Consider the following 16,273-nt stretch of genomic DNA (forward strand, 5'->3'; position numbering starts at 1 on the left):
TTTTTCAGATAATAATAATAATAATAATAATAATAGTAACAACATATATCACAGCACCAGTGTTTCCTCCAATATGGTGGAAGCTCAAGCCTGGGTTGCACACATGGCAAAACAAGCACACTATCCAGTGAGCTATTTTGTCAGACCCTGGAAGCTATAAATGATTATCCTTTCTCCTAGCATAGGTACCTCAGGACAAGGTGAGTTTTAATCCTCTTATTCTTTTGTCACAAGATTTATTGTTGGTACTTAGCACTTATGTGACTCCACTATTCCTGGTAGGTGTTTCTTTGATGGAAAGTGAGAGACAAGAAAAAGACACAGAGAGGGAAAGAGATGGAGGGCCATCGGCAGCAACTCTTTATTATTCATGAAGCTTTCCTCCCCCTGCTGCTGGGAAACAGGGGCTTGAAGCTACATCTTCCTGCATGGTGACATGTGAGCTCTACTGGGTACACCACCACCCAGTCCCTGACAAGGTGGACTTTCTGGGCAGGTGTTATAGCTGGCCACCAGTCTAGGCAGCATTGGTTGCATTAAAACATCCATACTGGACAAGGAAGTTATGGGTTATATATTTCACAGAATACTACTGTGTAATCAAAAAAAGGATGGCATTGTGTTGTTTGGGACAAAATGGGTGGAGCTGGAGGTGCTTATGCTTAGGAAAATAAGTAAAAAGGTGCAAGACAACTGCCAGATGGCTTCACTCATATGCTGAATCTAGAAAACTGAAATGCATAGACTTGCAACCCCCGCCCCCCCAACAAACAAACATAACTGCCCAGGAGTATCCAAACTATCTCTAAGATTTTGTGAGAACTATGGTTATTATTATTTATTTATTCCCTTTTGTTGTCCTTGATCTCTTTTTATTGTTGTAGTTACTATTGTTGTTGTCGTCGTTAGATAGGACAGAGAATAATCAAGAGAGGAGAGAAAGAGAAAGACAGACACCTGCAGACCTGCTTCACTGCTTGTGAAGCGACTTCCCTGCAGGGAGCAGGGGGCTCAAACTGGGATCCTTAAGCCAGTCCTTGAGCTTTGTGTCACCTGTGCTTAACCTGCTGCGCTACTGCCCGACTCCCAAGAACTATGGTTATTATTGTTGGGAGGGTGGGGGGCATAGAACATTGGTGGTTGGTGTGGTGTGAAACTATAACCTGTAATCTTACAATTTTTTAATCCATTATTAATCACAAATTAAAAAAATGACTTGTCAAAAATGAAATAAAACATCTATTCTGAAATGGCATTCTGTTTCTTGAGAGTCCAGAAGTGGTAGGAGCAGAAACTGCTGTCCCAGAGCAGAGTAATCCAGTGTTCCTGGCAGTCATTTTTTTCCCTTTGTATTCCATAGGGTAGAGAGAAATTGAGAGAGGAGGAGGAGATAGAGAGGGAAAAAGAAGACAGATACTTGCAGGCCTGCTTTACCACTTATGAAGGTTTCCCCAAGCAGGTAGGGACCAAAGACTTGAACCCAGATCCATGTGCACTGTAATGTGCATGCTCAATCAGGTGTGCCACTGCCTGGACCCCTCTGAGTCTTTTTTAAAAAAACTTTTACCACAGTACTGACCAGCTCTGGCTTATGGTGGTGCTGGGTATTGAACCTGGGACTGCCGGGTGTCTCAGGCATGAGTTTCTTTGCATAACTATCATGCTATCTATCCTCACCCATCCCTCCACTCAGTCTCTATAAGGTAAACACAACTTCTTGGAGCTGGGGAGACAGCATAATGCTTATGCAAATTACTTTTTTAAAGTTTTTTTCCCTTTTTTAAAAAAAATTCTTTATTGGGGAATTAATGTTTTACATTCAACAGTAAATACAATAGTTTGTACATGCATGACATTCCCCACTTCCCCATATAACAATACAACCCCCACCAGGTCCTCTGTCATCCTTCTTGGACCTGTATTCTCTCCACCCACCCACCCCAGAGTCTTTTACTTTGGTGAGATATGCCATTTCCATTTCAGGTTCTACTTGTGTTTTCTTTTCTGATCTTGTTTTTCAACTTCTGCCTGAGAGTGAGATCATTCCATATTCATCCTTCTGTTTCTGACTTATTTCACTTAACATGAGTTTTTCAAGGTTCATCCAAGATCGGCTGAAAACGGTGAAGTTACCATTTTTTACAGCTGAGTAGTATTCCATTGTGTATATATACCACAACTTGCTCAGCCACTCATCTGTTGTTGGACACCTGGGTTGCTTCCAGGTTTTGGCTATTACAAGTTGTGATGCCAAGAACATATGTGTACACAGATCTTTTTGGATGGATGTGTTGGGTTCCTTAGGACATATCCCCAGGAGAGGAATTGCAGAATCATAGGGTAGGTCCATGTCAAGCCTTCTGAGAGTTCTCCAGACTGTTCTCCACAGAGGTTGGACCAATTGACATTCCCACCAGCAGTGTAGGAGGGTTCCTTTGACCCCACAACCTCTTCAGCATTTGCTGCTGTTACCTTTTCTGATGTATGACATTCTCACAGGAGTGAAGTGGTATCTCATTGTTGCCTTTATTTGCATTTCTCTGACAATCAGAGACTTGGAGCATTTTTTCATGTGTTTCTTGGCTTCTTTTTTCTCTTTTGTGGTGAATATTCTGTCCATGTCCTCCCCCCGTTTTTGGATGGGGTTATTTGTTGTCTTGTTGTTGAGTTTGGCAAGCTCTTTATATACGTTGGTTATTAAACTCTTGTTTGATATATGGCATGTAAAAGATCTTCTCCCATTCTATGAGGGGTCTCTTGGTTTGGGTAGTGGTTAAGGTTTTTTTTTAATGACTTTATTTATTTATTTGCTTATTCCCTTTTTTTGCCCTTATTGTTTTTGCAAATGACTTTCATGCCTGAAGAACTGAGATCCCAAGGTTTAATCCCCAGCAGTACCATACAGTGCTCTGGCTAAAATAATAATAATAATAATAATAATTTAAACACAACATCTTTACTCCTTCTCTTTCCCTTAATCTAAAAGGAAAAGTAGTTGTGTCCTAAACCTTTCTGCTTAACACTTCTAGGAGCACCTTCCCTCTTATTCTCTGAGGCCATTGCTTTGAATATAAAATCTCTTTCTACTACCTTCGAGGGGAACTATATAATCAGTGGAGCTCCCTTATAAACACTATTAAGTTGATTTCTCCTTTTCCTAAATTTTATGATTCTATTGTTTTTAATCTTTATTTATAGATAGAGACAGCCAGAAATGGAGAGGGAAGTGAGTGACAGAGGGGGAGAGAGACAAAGAGACACCTGCAGCTCTGCTTCAACACTTGTGAATCTTTCCCCCTGCAGGTGGGGACCGGGGGCTCGAAGGTGGGTCCTTGTGCACTGTAGCATGTGTGTTCGACCAGGTATGCCACCATCCGGCCCCCTGATTCTATTTTGACTCTCCTCCCATTCCTAGAAGGCTCTAGATGTGTGTGGGAAATTTCCTCTGTGCCTTAAAAAGTAAAACCATGTGGTCCGGGAGGTGGTGCAGTGGATAAAGTGCTTGATTCTCAAGCTTGAGGTCCTGAGTTCAAACCCTGGCAGCACATGTGCCAGAGTTATGTCTGGTCCTTTCTTTCTCTCCTCCTATCTTTCTCATCAATGAATAAATAAAATCTTTAAAAAAAAAAGTAAAACCAACTTACACTTATAATGTGTAGCATTGAAATAATCTGCATTTATTTTTTCAGTGCATGGTTTGACATTTTAATAAAATTTTTGACAAATTAGATTCTGAACAAATTTTTAAAAAGAATCAAAGCTCAGTAATTGTTCTTCCCATAAAAGGATGGCCAAAGGGGCTGTTTGCTGTACTTCTCAAGTCTTGGTTTGGTGCGTAAGCATGGTGTGCTCTTTCAAAAGCACACCTGCTTGAGTGCATAAATTATCATGCATAATCACCAGGGCTCAGGCCCCTAGTTCCACCTGCAAGGGGGAGGTTTCACTTGCAGGGAAGTAGTGCTGTAAGTTTCTCTATCTCTCTCTGTCTTCCCCTACTCTCTTGATTTACCTTTGTTCTATCAAGTTAAAAATAACAAGCAAATATTTAAGAGGCAAGGCATAGCAAAGCTAAATTCCTGAGAGACTGTGGGTGTTGGTGGCTGCGTGTAAACTTGTATAGGTATTGTATCAGTACACATCACTTTAGTTTTTTTAAATTTATTTTTCAATATATAGGTTAGTGATTTAATAACGATTTATAAGATGATAGCAGTGTAATTCTACACTACACTTACCGCCAAAGTTCTATGCCCTACCCCCTCCAACAATAACCACCATAGTTCTTCCAAGGTCATAGATATGGGTTGACTATATATATACTATTTTTTCTTTGTTCAGGTTCATGTGTTTCAATTCTCTGTATTCCATGGGTGAAATCATCTTATAGTTGTCCATCCATTCATCTTATAGTTGTACCATCCATTCAGTCCCAAAGGACACATTATATCTCTTAAATTGCTGAGTAGTACTCTGTTAAGTACATGTCCAATGACTTCTTCTTCTTCTTTTGTATTTATAAGACTCAGATTATCACTTGGGTTTATAAATGGGTTAATGAGCTTTATATTCCTTAGCTCCCTAGAGCCTTGTAGGACCCAGTGTAACATGGACACAAGGCAGTTTACAAGGAGATGGCACCTATGCATTTGTGTACACACATGTACTCATGCATACATGGCTTACAACCACTGCCCCCCACTCCCTTAGAGCTGGGTGTTCTAGCAGACTGGTATTCAAAGGCTATCACAATTGGCCAGAAAATAGCTCCGTGAAGATCAGGGGACCAACAGCTATTGATATCCACACTGACTAGGGAGTGGAGACTCTGTGTGTACCTTAACAGTTGTCCGGCCATCGAATGTGAATGACTTGATCTGCCCATTTTCTAAGAAGACTTTCAGGACATTGGGGATGAGGAGAAGCGCTTCTTTCTTCATCATTTTCTGTGATGGAAGGAAAGAGAAAGGCAAGTCAGGGAAAGAACAGGAGGGTGCACATTTGGTCTTTTAAAGATTTATTAATCTGACATGAAGGAGAAGAAGGGGGCAAAAAAAATGTAGAGGAGGAGGGGGGAAGGGAAGGAGGTAGAACCATATAGTCACTTTAGTACATGTGATTCTGGGGATTGGACATGGAACCTTATGCTTCCACATCCAATTCTTCATCCACTGTGCCACTTCCCAAGCCACAAGAGGAACATATTTAGAAAAAGGGAAGCCAGAGGAAAGGTTTAGCTAGAGGGCTGGGGAGATAGCATAATGGCTATGCCAAAGAACTTTCATGCCTGAGGCTCAGAGGTCCCAGGATCAATCACAAGCAAAGTTATAAACTAGAGTTGAGCAGTGCTCTGGTGAAAAACAAAAACAAGTTCATTTTTAGAAGTGGGGGGGTTGGGCAGTAGCTCAGTGGGTTAAGTGCACATGGCACGAAGTGCATAGTACCTATGCAAGAATCCGGGTTCAAGCTCCTGGTTCCCCACCTGCAGTGGGGGGGGGGGGTCACTTCACAAGTGGTGAAACAGGTCTGCAGGTGTCTATCTTTTTCTCCCCATCTGTCTTTCCCTCCTCTCTCGATTTCTCTCTGTCCTATCCAACAACAACAACAACCATAATAGCTACAACAACATAAAACAACAAGGTCAACAAAAGGGGAAAAACAGCCTCCAGGAGCAGTGTATTCGTGGTGCAGGCACCAAGCACCAGCAATAACCCTGGAGGCAAAAAAAAAAAAAAGTGAGCAGGTGAAACAGACAGGGAATCAAAGGTATAAAAGGACAAAGGACAGGAAATGGCAGACCAGTGATAACTACTTTACATGGAGGTCAGAACCAAAATTCTCCAAAAAGACACTAGGCCATCTCAAAAGCTCATACATCATTCAATTTCACAGTCTGACCACATGCTACAACTGTGGCTCAAAGCCTGGCAGTTTAGCATGACACGTGCTTTTTGGAGAACATTTCACACCCTCCTTGGGTGCCCTGCCTCACTCACTCACCCTCCTTCATCTCCTGCCATGTCCCTTGCCCCTTTCTACCAGGCCCTCTACACTCCTAGCTCAAGCTCACTTCCACTCCTATGCCTTCACCCTATCACGCCCCCTCCGTCATGGAATCGTGGGCTCTTTCTGATCCTGCTTCTCTAGAGTCATGTCTTGGCACTCCTGCCTATGTTGCTCTTATGTGTTTCTGTATCTGTGACAATCCACAGTTCAGGGAAGTCTCATTCCCTGAAAGACCCTAAGACACCAGATGTCAGCAGAATGCCATATCGTTAGCATGGCTCGATACATATTCCCCCGAGTTCTTTGAGGATAAGCAGGAATGATCCTGACTGAGAAAGCCTAACAAAAGCATATGTTTGAACACCTGATCATTCCTTAGCAAAAGTTCTTCTGGACCAAGCACTTCTTCATCTGTAGAAAGGTACATGTGAATTTCTCAATAACATGTTAAGTGAGTACTGTTTCCTTTGCCTTCCTCTTGATATCCTTGGTAATCTCTTGCCCACCTTTCAAAACCTAGCTGGAATTAAACATTTAGAAAGTTGTCAGGTCAATACTGCCAGGTTGGACATGGTGGTCGATGTGCTCCTATAGAAACATACACACATTTCTCAAAACTTGGTATACCATATGATGATAATGGCGAACTCAGAGCATAGAGATCATCCCTATTCAATATTTGTAGTTCTGACACTGAGTGGTACTAGGTAAATGGTGACTGGTTACACTAGTAGGTACTTAAAATGTGCATCTGTGAATGAGTAGACTCATCAGAAACTGAGTAGTTGCATAAGATGACCAGGTCCTTTGATTCAATGGACAATCATTGAGTCTCTCCATGCCCAGTACAGTTCTCAGTTCTGGGAAAGCAAAGTAAAAATAGAGGATCTGGGTCTAGTCTTAGACTCTTGTGGTAGTGACCCTGACACACACACACACACACACACACACACACACACACACACACACACACACACACACACAAATTCATTAGAGAACCATTATAAAACCCAAACAAGCTGACAGCCATAAACAGAAGTTTGGGGTGAAGGTGGTCATGTGTATGGTGAAGGATCAAATTAACCTTTTAGTGGTGAATCTGATATTGGATATGACCCTGTTGGTTTCCAGTGATGCATGCCAGACACTCAAATAATGTTACAATGCAATGGTAGTGCAATATATATATTCCCTTTTGTTGCCCTTGTTATTTTATTGTTGTAGCTATTACTGATGTTGTTGTTGGATAGGACAGAGAGAAATGGAGAGAGGAGGGGAAGACAGAGAGGGGGAGAGAAAGATAAACACCTGCAGACCTGCTTCACCGCTTGTGAAGCGACTCCCCTGCAGGTGGGGAGCCGAGGGCTCGAACTGGGATCCTTGTGCCAGTCCTTGAGCTTTGCGCCACCTGCACTTAACCCTCTGTACTACTGCCTGACTCCAACTAATATGTATTTTTAAAAGAGATCTGTGAGGTAGTATAGTGGCTAAAGCCCTGGACATACAAGCACAAGGTCCTGAGTTTGAACTCCAGGATTGAATGTACCAGAGTGATGTTCCGCATCTCTCCTTCTCTTCACTCATCAATCAACAAATTAGTCTTGGAGTTGGGTAGTGGTGCACCTGGTTGAGTGTACATGTTACCATACCCAAGGACCCAGGTTCAAGCTCCTGGTCTCCACCTGCAGGAGCATAGTTCACTCTCTTTTTCTTTCTCTCCCTTTTCCCCTCTCAATTTCTCTCTGTTTTAATCCAAAAATAAATAAATTTTAAAAATTCAAAAAATTAAAACAAATAAATAAATTTTAACATTTTTCCCACTTCAGGTTTACTACTAGGACTTAGTGCCTTCTTAATAACTCCATCCACTGCTCCTGGTGGCCATTCCTTCCTGTTTGTTTTCTTCCTTTCTTTTACAGACAGAATGAAATGGAGAGGGAGAGACAAAGACAGGGGTGGGGTGGGGAAACACCTGCAGCACCACTTCACTACTTGTGAAACTCTTCCCCTGGAGATGGAGACCAGGGGCTTGAACCTGGTCTTGGAGCATAGTAACATGTGCACTCTACCAGGTGTGCTACCACTCAGTCCTTAGCAAAGCATTTTTAAAAGACAGTGCAGGTAGCTGTCTTTCAATTTGTCATTTACTTCACTAAGCATAATCACCTTTAGTTTCATCTATTTGTTCCAAAGAAACCCCACCACAATATCACCTTTTAAATCGACAAGTAGTACTCCACTGATATATAACCCATAAATGTTTGTTTGTTTGTTTATTTATTTATTTATTTGTCTTTCAACAGCTACCAGGGTTCTTGCTGGGACTTGGTGCCTAGAGAATGAACCCACCATTTCCAGGAATTATTTTTCATCCCCCACTTCCTTTTATTTGATGAGACAGAAAGAAATTGACATGGGGAGGTGGAGACAGGGAGAGACAACTGAGTCAATGCTTCACCACTTGTGAAGCTTCCCTCCTGCAGGTTGGGGGTGGGGGTTGAACCCAGGTTCTTGGACATGGTAATGTGCATGTTCAATCGGGTATATCACCGCCCAACCCCAGCCCATAACTTCTTTATCCAGTCATCTGTCTATGGGCCTTTCGGTTGGTTATGAGAGTGGTGTGGAACTATATCCTTCTTATCTCACAATCTTATAAACCACTAATAAAAATAAAAGGCAATGGAGGGGGAGGCAGTAATACATCTGTTTGAGAGCACACAGAATGCACATGGATCTGGGTTCAAGCCCCCAGTGTCCATTTGTGGGGGGATGACTTCACTGTTAGTGAAGCAGTGCTGCAGGTGTCTCTCTCCATTTTCTCTCTCCTCCCTCTCAATTTCTCTCTTGTTGGTATGCTTCTAGTTCTGCTTCTGGGATCCTTTCTGTTACATTGCTTGACATTGTGGTCTATTTACATGGTCATTCTGTTACATTGGTTTGGCCTCACTCCCCCTGCCTCCGGGAGATTTTGGTTTAGTCCTTGCTAGTTCGCATTTCTTCCTTCTCCCCATCCCCTATCCTATATACTTCCTTGGTTCCTGACTCTTCCGCCGGAGGAGAGAGAGGCAGGACAGAATTGGGTTGTGATTAGATTAGATTAGTTTTTTGAACCGTTCGCTCATGAATAAAGAAATACTGCTTCTCCGCTCAACCATGTGTCCCTGGTCGTCTGTCTCCTGCCACGAAGCTAGCCCGGCACACTGGTGCCCTGAACTTTGACTGACACTCTCTGTCCTATTAAATGAATTGTAAAAGTAAAAAAAAAAAAAAAAAAGGCGAAGACAGAGGCCAAGTAATGGCACAAATTGTTGAGCATACATTTTACAGTTGAGAAAGAACCTGGGTTCAAGCCCCCAGTCCCCACCTGCAGGGGGAAGCTTCATGAACAGTGAAGCAATGCTACAGGCATCTCTTTGTCTCTCTCCTTCTCTGTCCCTACTTACCCTAGATTTCTTTCCGTCTCTATCCAATAAATAATGAATAAAATATTTAGTACAAAAAAAAAAAGAAGACAGTGAAGATTTCCTAGATGAGGTGAAGTGGATGGTGATTTTGGAGGAGACAGTGGACTGTCAGGAGGCCAGAAGAGAGTAGTTCAGATCTAAAGACTGTCGGACAAAGCACGACAGCATGAGTAAACAAGGTTCCTCAGACCGGAATGTGGTTGATGTCAGTGGAGAGGCAGCAATTGAGCCACATTGGCATGTAGTGGGACGTAAAGTCAGCACTGTGCCTCCCTTGTTTTCTCCCAGCTCTCAAGTTGGCTCCCTCTTGCCAAGCCCAGAAGCACTGGCTTTCCAGGCTGATAATACTCAGCGGTGGCAGGTTTTATATAGCACACTGGGTTGGACTCGGATAATTACTTAATTGATTTTGCTTAAAAATAGAGTTGGCAAGGCACGCCCTCAAGACTTATTTTGGTGCTGGCTGCTTAATAAAGCCCCAGAATACAAAGGGAAAGGGATGATAGGACAGCCAGGAATCACCTGGTGGTGGTAGTGATGAAGGAAAGGGCTGTGTGTGTGTGTGTGTGTGTGTGTGTGTGTGTGTGTGTGTGTGTGTATTGCTGTTGCTGCTGCTGTGACATCAGGTAGCTTCACGAGCATAGCAGAAGTGGGTGGCTTAGTGTTTGTCTCTCTCCCAGACAAGAGTTTCACTCCAAGCTTGGTGGCCTGTCCAGAGAGAGAGAAGTCACCTTGGCTGTATCCTAACTATTCTGGGGCATCTCTGATTAGCCTGTGACAATAAAAGGGGGGAGTTGACATGGAGGATGGGGGGGAGAGTTAGGAAGGGAGAGAAAGAGGAAGGGAGCAGGGATCCTTCACTGGCCTTGCTTGATTCCTCTGTAATGCAGAGATGGAGAAAGGTGCACCTGTCCCCACTTTGCAAATTCAAGTCATATTTCCTCTGGGTTTTCAAGTACATGGAACAAATGTTTCCTTAACTTGGACCTCAGGGTCTGTCAGCCTACAGGAAGATAATCATCAATCCCTAATGTGCCACCTCCACCACTCTTTTTTTTTTTTTTTTTTTTTTTTTTGTCAAATAGAGCACTGCTCAGCTCTGGCTTATGGTGATTCTAAAGCTAGAACCTAGGACCTCAAATTCTTCATCATGAAAGTCTTTGGCAAAATCATTCTGCTATCTTCCTTGGCTGCTATTGCTTCATTTTCCTGTCTGTTCACCACTCCCTGCTTCTCTTCAGCCTCTTCTCTTAGACTTGACATGGAGCTCAACTCCCAATGAATTATTCAGAGAGCATATCCAGTGAGACCCTTTTGGGAACAGGGGTGGAGGAGGGCATGGACTGAGATCATGGATGAGAATCAGCGAGATGGAGATGGAAGACACTTATGTCCTCTATTCCTTTTTCTGAGTAGTTGTGCCTCAAAGAACTATAGAAGTGCCAGGCACCCCACTGGCCTCTCTACTCAGGTTGTGCCTGCTCACTCCTCTGAACTGCAGCTGTGACTCAGCCCTTGAAAGCCACAGGCCTCCTGTAGCAGCTGGAAAAATCACGCAAGTGCCGGCTAGCTTCCCCCAACTCTACCCTTCTCTGACTCTGCTAGGACAGCACCAGCTTCTACAAATGTCTGAGGGGGAGAAGGGTCTCTGGCTGTGAACCACAACTGTTGAACAGGTATCTTTCTGATCTCTGCCCACTTGCTCACCTGAAGCAAGCAGCTCAACTCAAGTAAACCCTACAAAGAAATAAGAAAGACCGTGGGCTGGTCATCAGCAGTTGCAAGGCATAAGCTGTCAAATGTCACCTGCTCTTGAAACCATCCCACTCAGTGGTGGGTCTAAGTTGAATCAGAGCCATTTGTCTTGCCCCCCCACCCCCAAAACAAAACAAAAAACATCACTGAGAGATACCCAGTGTCAGGGAGTAGGTATTGATTTGGCATCTTTGGTGGTCTGGAAACAAAGAAGCAGCCCAAGACAAGCTTTGTGATTTTACAAGAGTCTGAATCATTCACCCTAGGCTGCTTAAAGATCTCTAGTCAAGTCGTGGGCTTGTAGGGTCACTTCACTGGGAAAAGAACCACATTTCATCAGGTTTCAGAAAACTACTTCTTTCCAGCTTCTATGAAGTAGTCAAAAAATGTTTACAGAGCACTTGTGCCCAGAAGAGGCCACTACACTAGGGATCGATGTTTCTTTGAGCACCACAAAGATTTTGAGTGAACTGATGGGAATTCCTTCTTCTCCACAATGCCCTGGGCTTCTGAGGATGTCACACACCCCTCACTCAGGACCCACTAGAGTCCCATGGGCCTTCCCTCCCACCCCTTGTTAATGATGTCTACTCTGAGGAGCAGTAGAAGAATGACATCCCTAGGTGGAGGCTTTTCTGTCCAGGCCAATTTGACCAAAGGCTGAGAAGTGAGAGAGTAGAAATTACTTACTGCATCTGTTTCTCCAACAGCCACTTGCTCAGAAAATCGGACCTTCACTGGATTGGATCTCAGCTTGGCCTTCTTTGCAGCACTGATGAAGGCAGATTTGGGGGACTGGAAGAAGAAAAGAGGGCTGGTTATTTCTCTATTGCTGGGGGGGAGCAGATAACTAACCTTTGCCATGTTACAGTTAAGATGTCTCAGTGTAGGTACTTACCAGGCTTGGTACTTTGCCTTACTGATCAATAATACAATAAATGGTATTGACTCCCTACCAGGTGCCAGGTGGTGCTAAGGTCTTCTTTATATGATTGGTATATTTAGAAAAGAAGCTGAGCATGAATCAAATTTGGGTCAATTGAATTCTGTTGCTAATGCTCTAGGTCAAGGAAATTTGCAAAAGTTATTTAGTTTGAATGCAGACTGAAATCTTATATATTTACATTTATTACTGTGGGATATACCCAAATGGCAGTTTTTATTACACCTGAATAAAAGCATCATAGAGGATTTACAGAAATGATCTTGAAATATGGTATTTGGATGTAGGAGAAAAGAGGCCTAGCATTCTAGAAGATTTTTCTTTTTTTTTTTTTTTTTTTTTTTTACAAATTTCTTTCCCTTCCTTCCTTCCTTCCTTCCTTCCTTCCTTCCTTCCTTCCTTCCTTCCTCCCTCCCTTCCTTCCTTTATTTCTTGACTCCAGGGTTATCCCTGGGGTTCGGTGCCTACACTACGAATCCATTGCTCCTGGTGGCCATCTTTTTTCTATTGCTGCTATTCTATTTCTATTGGATAGACAGAGAAAAATTGAGAGGAGAGGGGAAAATAGAGAGGGAGAAAGATAGGCAGCTGCAAAACTGCTTCACCACTTGCAAAGTGACCCCCCAGCAGGTGGGGAGGTGGGGGCTCTAACTGGGATCCTTGCACCAGTCATTGCATTGTGTGCACTTAATCAGTGCACTACTGTCGGTCGACCCCCTGTCTACAGTTTTCTAAACTATTTGGAAATAGACATTTGGGGATTTTATTCAATTCTTTTAGTTTTCTAGTTCTGGGTTTTCTATCACTTTGCACCTCTCATGCTGTAAAAGGGTTAATCACCAAAACATATAGTCTTACTAAACTCAGTAGCAGCCACAGCAACAACAACAAACCAAAATAAACACCCCCTAAAAAACCAAAAACAAACACTGGCCTCATTACAAATTGGGAGAGGACATGAGCAGAATCTTTACCAAAAAGGAGACCCAAAGGACCAACAGACAGAAAAGAAATGGTCTAAGTCACTGGTTGTAAGAGAAATGCAAATAAAGACAACAATGAGATATCACCTTACACTTGTGAGAATGTCATACATTAGAAAGGACAGAAATAACAAGTGTTGGTGAATATTTTTGGGGAAAGGAGCCTGTCTACACTGCTGGTGGGACTGTACAATGGTTTAAACATTGTGGAAAATAGTCTGGAGATTTTTCGGGACGTTACAAGTGGACCTGCCCTATTATTAGGCAATTTCTCTCCTGGGAATTTATCCAAAGGAAACAAAAGCATATATTCAAAGAGATCTCTGTAGATCTATGTTCACAGTAGCACAATTTGTAATAGTTCAAAGTTGGAAGCAACCCAGATGTACAATAACAGACAAGTTGTTAAGAAATTTGTGGTATATATACACAATGGAGTACCACTCAGTTTTTTAAATCTTTCTTTATTTGATAGAGACAACCAGAAATTGAGAGGAAGGTGGAGACAGAAAGACACCTGCATCACAGCTTCACCACTTGTGAAGCTTCCTCCGGCAGGTGGGGACCAGGGCCTTGAACCCAGATCCTTGTGCACTGTAACATGTGCACTCAACCAGGTGCACCATCACACTGCCCCCTACTCAGTTTTTTAAAATGATGAGGTTGAGGCATGGATATGGAGTAGGAGCCATTTCAGATCAAACTCCTGATAAACTAGGGCAAAAATCACCTGAAAACTCAACAAAATATAACCAGGATCTCTCCAGAAACGAACTTAGCTATAGCCACCAAGTTGTGGATGCTGCTATGATTTGATCCTGTACTCCCTGGGAAGTGTTCTGGAACCTCAACTCTCCAGAACCCTACCCCACTAGGGTAGAAAACAGGCTGGGGGTATGGAATGACCTGCTATCGCCCATGTCCAGCAGAGAAACAATTACTGAAGCCAGACTTTCCACCTTCTGCATCCCATATTTTTGGTCCATATTCTCAGAGGAGTAAATGTTAGGGGAAGATGACCAGAGGGTTCTGAACTCCAATTATATCAGGACTCAGGGAGAGAAAAGAAAAAACAAACGAAAATGGAAGGACACTCAGAAGTAGTAGGTGTTACTTAGAAAGGACGAGAAGGCAGGACCATAGGAAAAATCAGTAAATATATATATATATATATATATGTAGTTATAGAATTAATGATCAACCTGTATCTGTGATCTTTGGAGAACTACTGCAATAGAGAGAATGGGGACACAGAACTCTGGTGGTGGGAACAGTGTGGAATTATACCTTTTTTATCTTGAAATTTTGTAAATCAATATTAAATCACTAATAAAAAATGATGAAGTCATCTCCTTGCCTCATCTTACATGTACCTGTAAGGAATCATGTTAAGTGAGATAAGCCAAAAGGAGAAGATCGATTACTAGATGATTTAATTTATAGGTGGGACATAAGCAAGGGAAGAAAGGGGAAATACATGGTGAAACTTGAACTAGGAGTGGTACATTGCACCAAAAGAAAGGGCTCTGGGGGATGTGGGGGTGCAGAGGGCAGTGGGGACTTGGTACATGATACTAGTGAAAGACCTATGTTGAAGGTGGGAGGGGTCTTTAGACACCTATCACAGAGAAATGATACATTATACCCATGTGTTGACAACTGCAGCAAAACCATTATAGTCCAAATAAAATATTTGTTTTTAAAAATATTTTTATTTAATTAATTAATTTATTTATTGGATAGAGACAGCCAGAAATCAAGAGGAAGGGGGAGACAGAGAGGGAGACACCTGCAGTCCTGCTTCAACACTCACAAAGCTTTTCCACTATAGGTGAGTACCAGGGGCTCAAACCTGGGTCCTTGAGCACTGTAACATGTGCACTTAACCAGGTGTGTCACCACCCAGCCCCTAAATAAAATACTTGAAAAAAAAGAAAAACAAAAAAAGGCTAAAACGAGTAATCAAAGAGAAAGAAAGAGAGAAATATGGTTTATAACAATGATACTTAGAAAAAAAGAAATTTCCAAGGGGGTGGCTCACCTTGTACACATACACATGGTGACATGTGCAAGGACACAAGTTTCAATCCTTAGCTATCATATGTGAGTAACTGCGGAGGGGAAGCTTCATGAGCAGTGAAGCAATGCTGTAGTGGCTCTCCTCTCTCTTTTTTTCTCCATTATCTCTCTCTGCTTCTCATTTTCTATGAAAAAGGGGCAAAATAAGTTGTTAGGATCAGTGGGATCATGCATGCACTGAGTCCTAGCCCTAAACTAGGTGACAAAAATGAAAGGAAGGAAGGAAAGAAGGAAGGAAGGAAGGAAGAAAGAAAGAAAGAAAGAAAGAAAGAAAGAAAGAAAGAAAGGGAGCAAAAAACAAAGGATCCAAAGAACCAGTGAGGTCTCCAGTTCTTGAAAATTCTTCCATAAATTCAGCAGGATGCTGGATGCTGGAAACTTAGGCTTTCACAGGTATTTATTGGCTTCTAGCCTACCAGATAGAAAATGGCGAAGTCATGGTGAGGAGCACCCTTCAAGAGTACTTAATCATCCTTATGACAAATTTGGGGAGGGCCAAAATTTGGCCAAACACTGTTCTATATGAGAAGGCATTTAGCAAGAAGTCAGACAAAATTCCCTCGCCTTATAGGATGTCTATCCTATCAGGGCTATACAGACCACTACACATAGTTACATTTTAAGTCATATACAGCATAAGGACCTGAGGACAAATGGAGCAGAGTAAGGAACTACATGAGAGAATAAGTCAATGAGGGTGGGAGTGATGCGACTGTTGTTTCAGATGGGGTGGTCAGGGAAGACCACCTTGAGGAGTTGACATGTAAGCAGTGGTCTGAAGGAAGTGGAAGAGAGACTTCCATGACGATATCTAGAGAAAAAGCCTTCTGGGTAGAAACAGTAAAGGTTCTGAGGGGGATAGATAGTGGCATATCCCATAAAGTATATAGTAACCATGTGTGAGGACACAAGTCCTGGGTTCTCACCTGCAGGGGTGAAGCTTCATGAGCGATGGAGCAGTGCCGCTGGTTTCTTTCCATCTTTATAAAAAATGGCTTTCAGGAATGAGGGCATCATTGTGGAAGCACCAAGCCCTAGCAATA

General features: G+C 42.6%; 1 protein-coding gene across 2 annotated transcripts in view; it reads right to left on the reverse strand.

Annotated features, from left to right (window-relative positions):
* FRMPD3 (FERM and PDZ domain containing 3) overlaps positions 1 to 16,273 on the reverse strand; it is a 112,508-nt gene that overhangs the window by 71,199 nt on the left and 25,036 nt on the right. The window contains exons 4-5 of one of the 2 annotated variants that reach the window (XM_007530622.3): positions 11,916 to 12,020; positions 4,836 to 4,943 (exon numbers count right to left, since the gene is read on the reverse strand). In XM_007530622.3, the coding sequence (XP_007530684.1) occupies positions 4,836 to 4,943; positions 11,916 to 12,020 (213 nt within the window). Of the gene's footprint in view, positions 1 to 4,835; positions 4,944 to 11,915; positions 12,021 to 16,273 lie in introns of those variants that run through there. The other variant, XM_060182511.1, reaches the window with a different exon arrangement.

The sequence above is a fragment of the Erinaceus europaeus genome, chromosome X, assembly GCF_950295315.1.
Source record: "Erinaceus europaeus chromosome X, mEriEur2.1, whole genome shotgun sequence".
NCBI lineage: Eukaryota > Metazoa > Chordata > Mammalia > Eulipotyphla > Erinaceidae > Erinaceus > Erinaceus europaeus.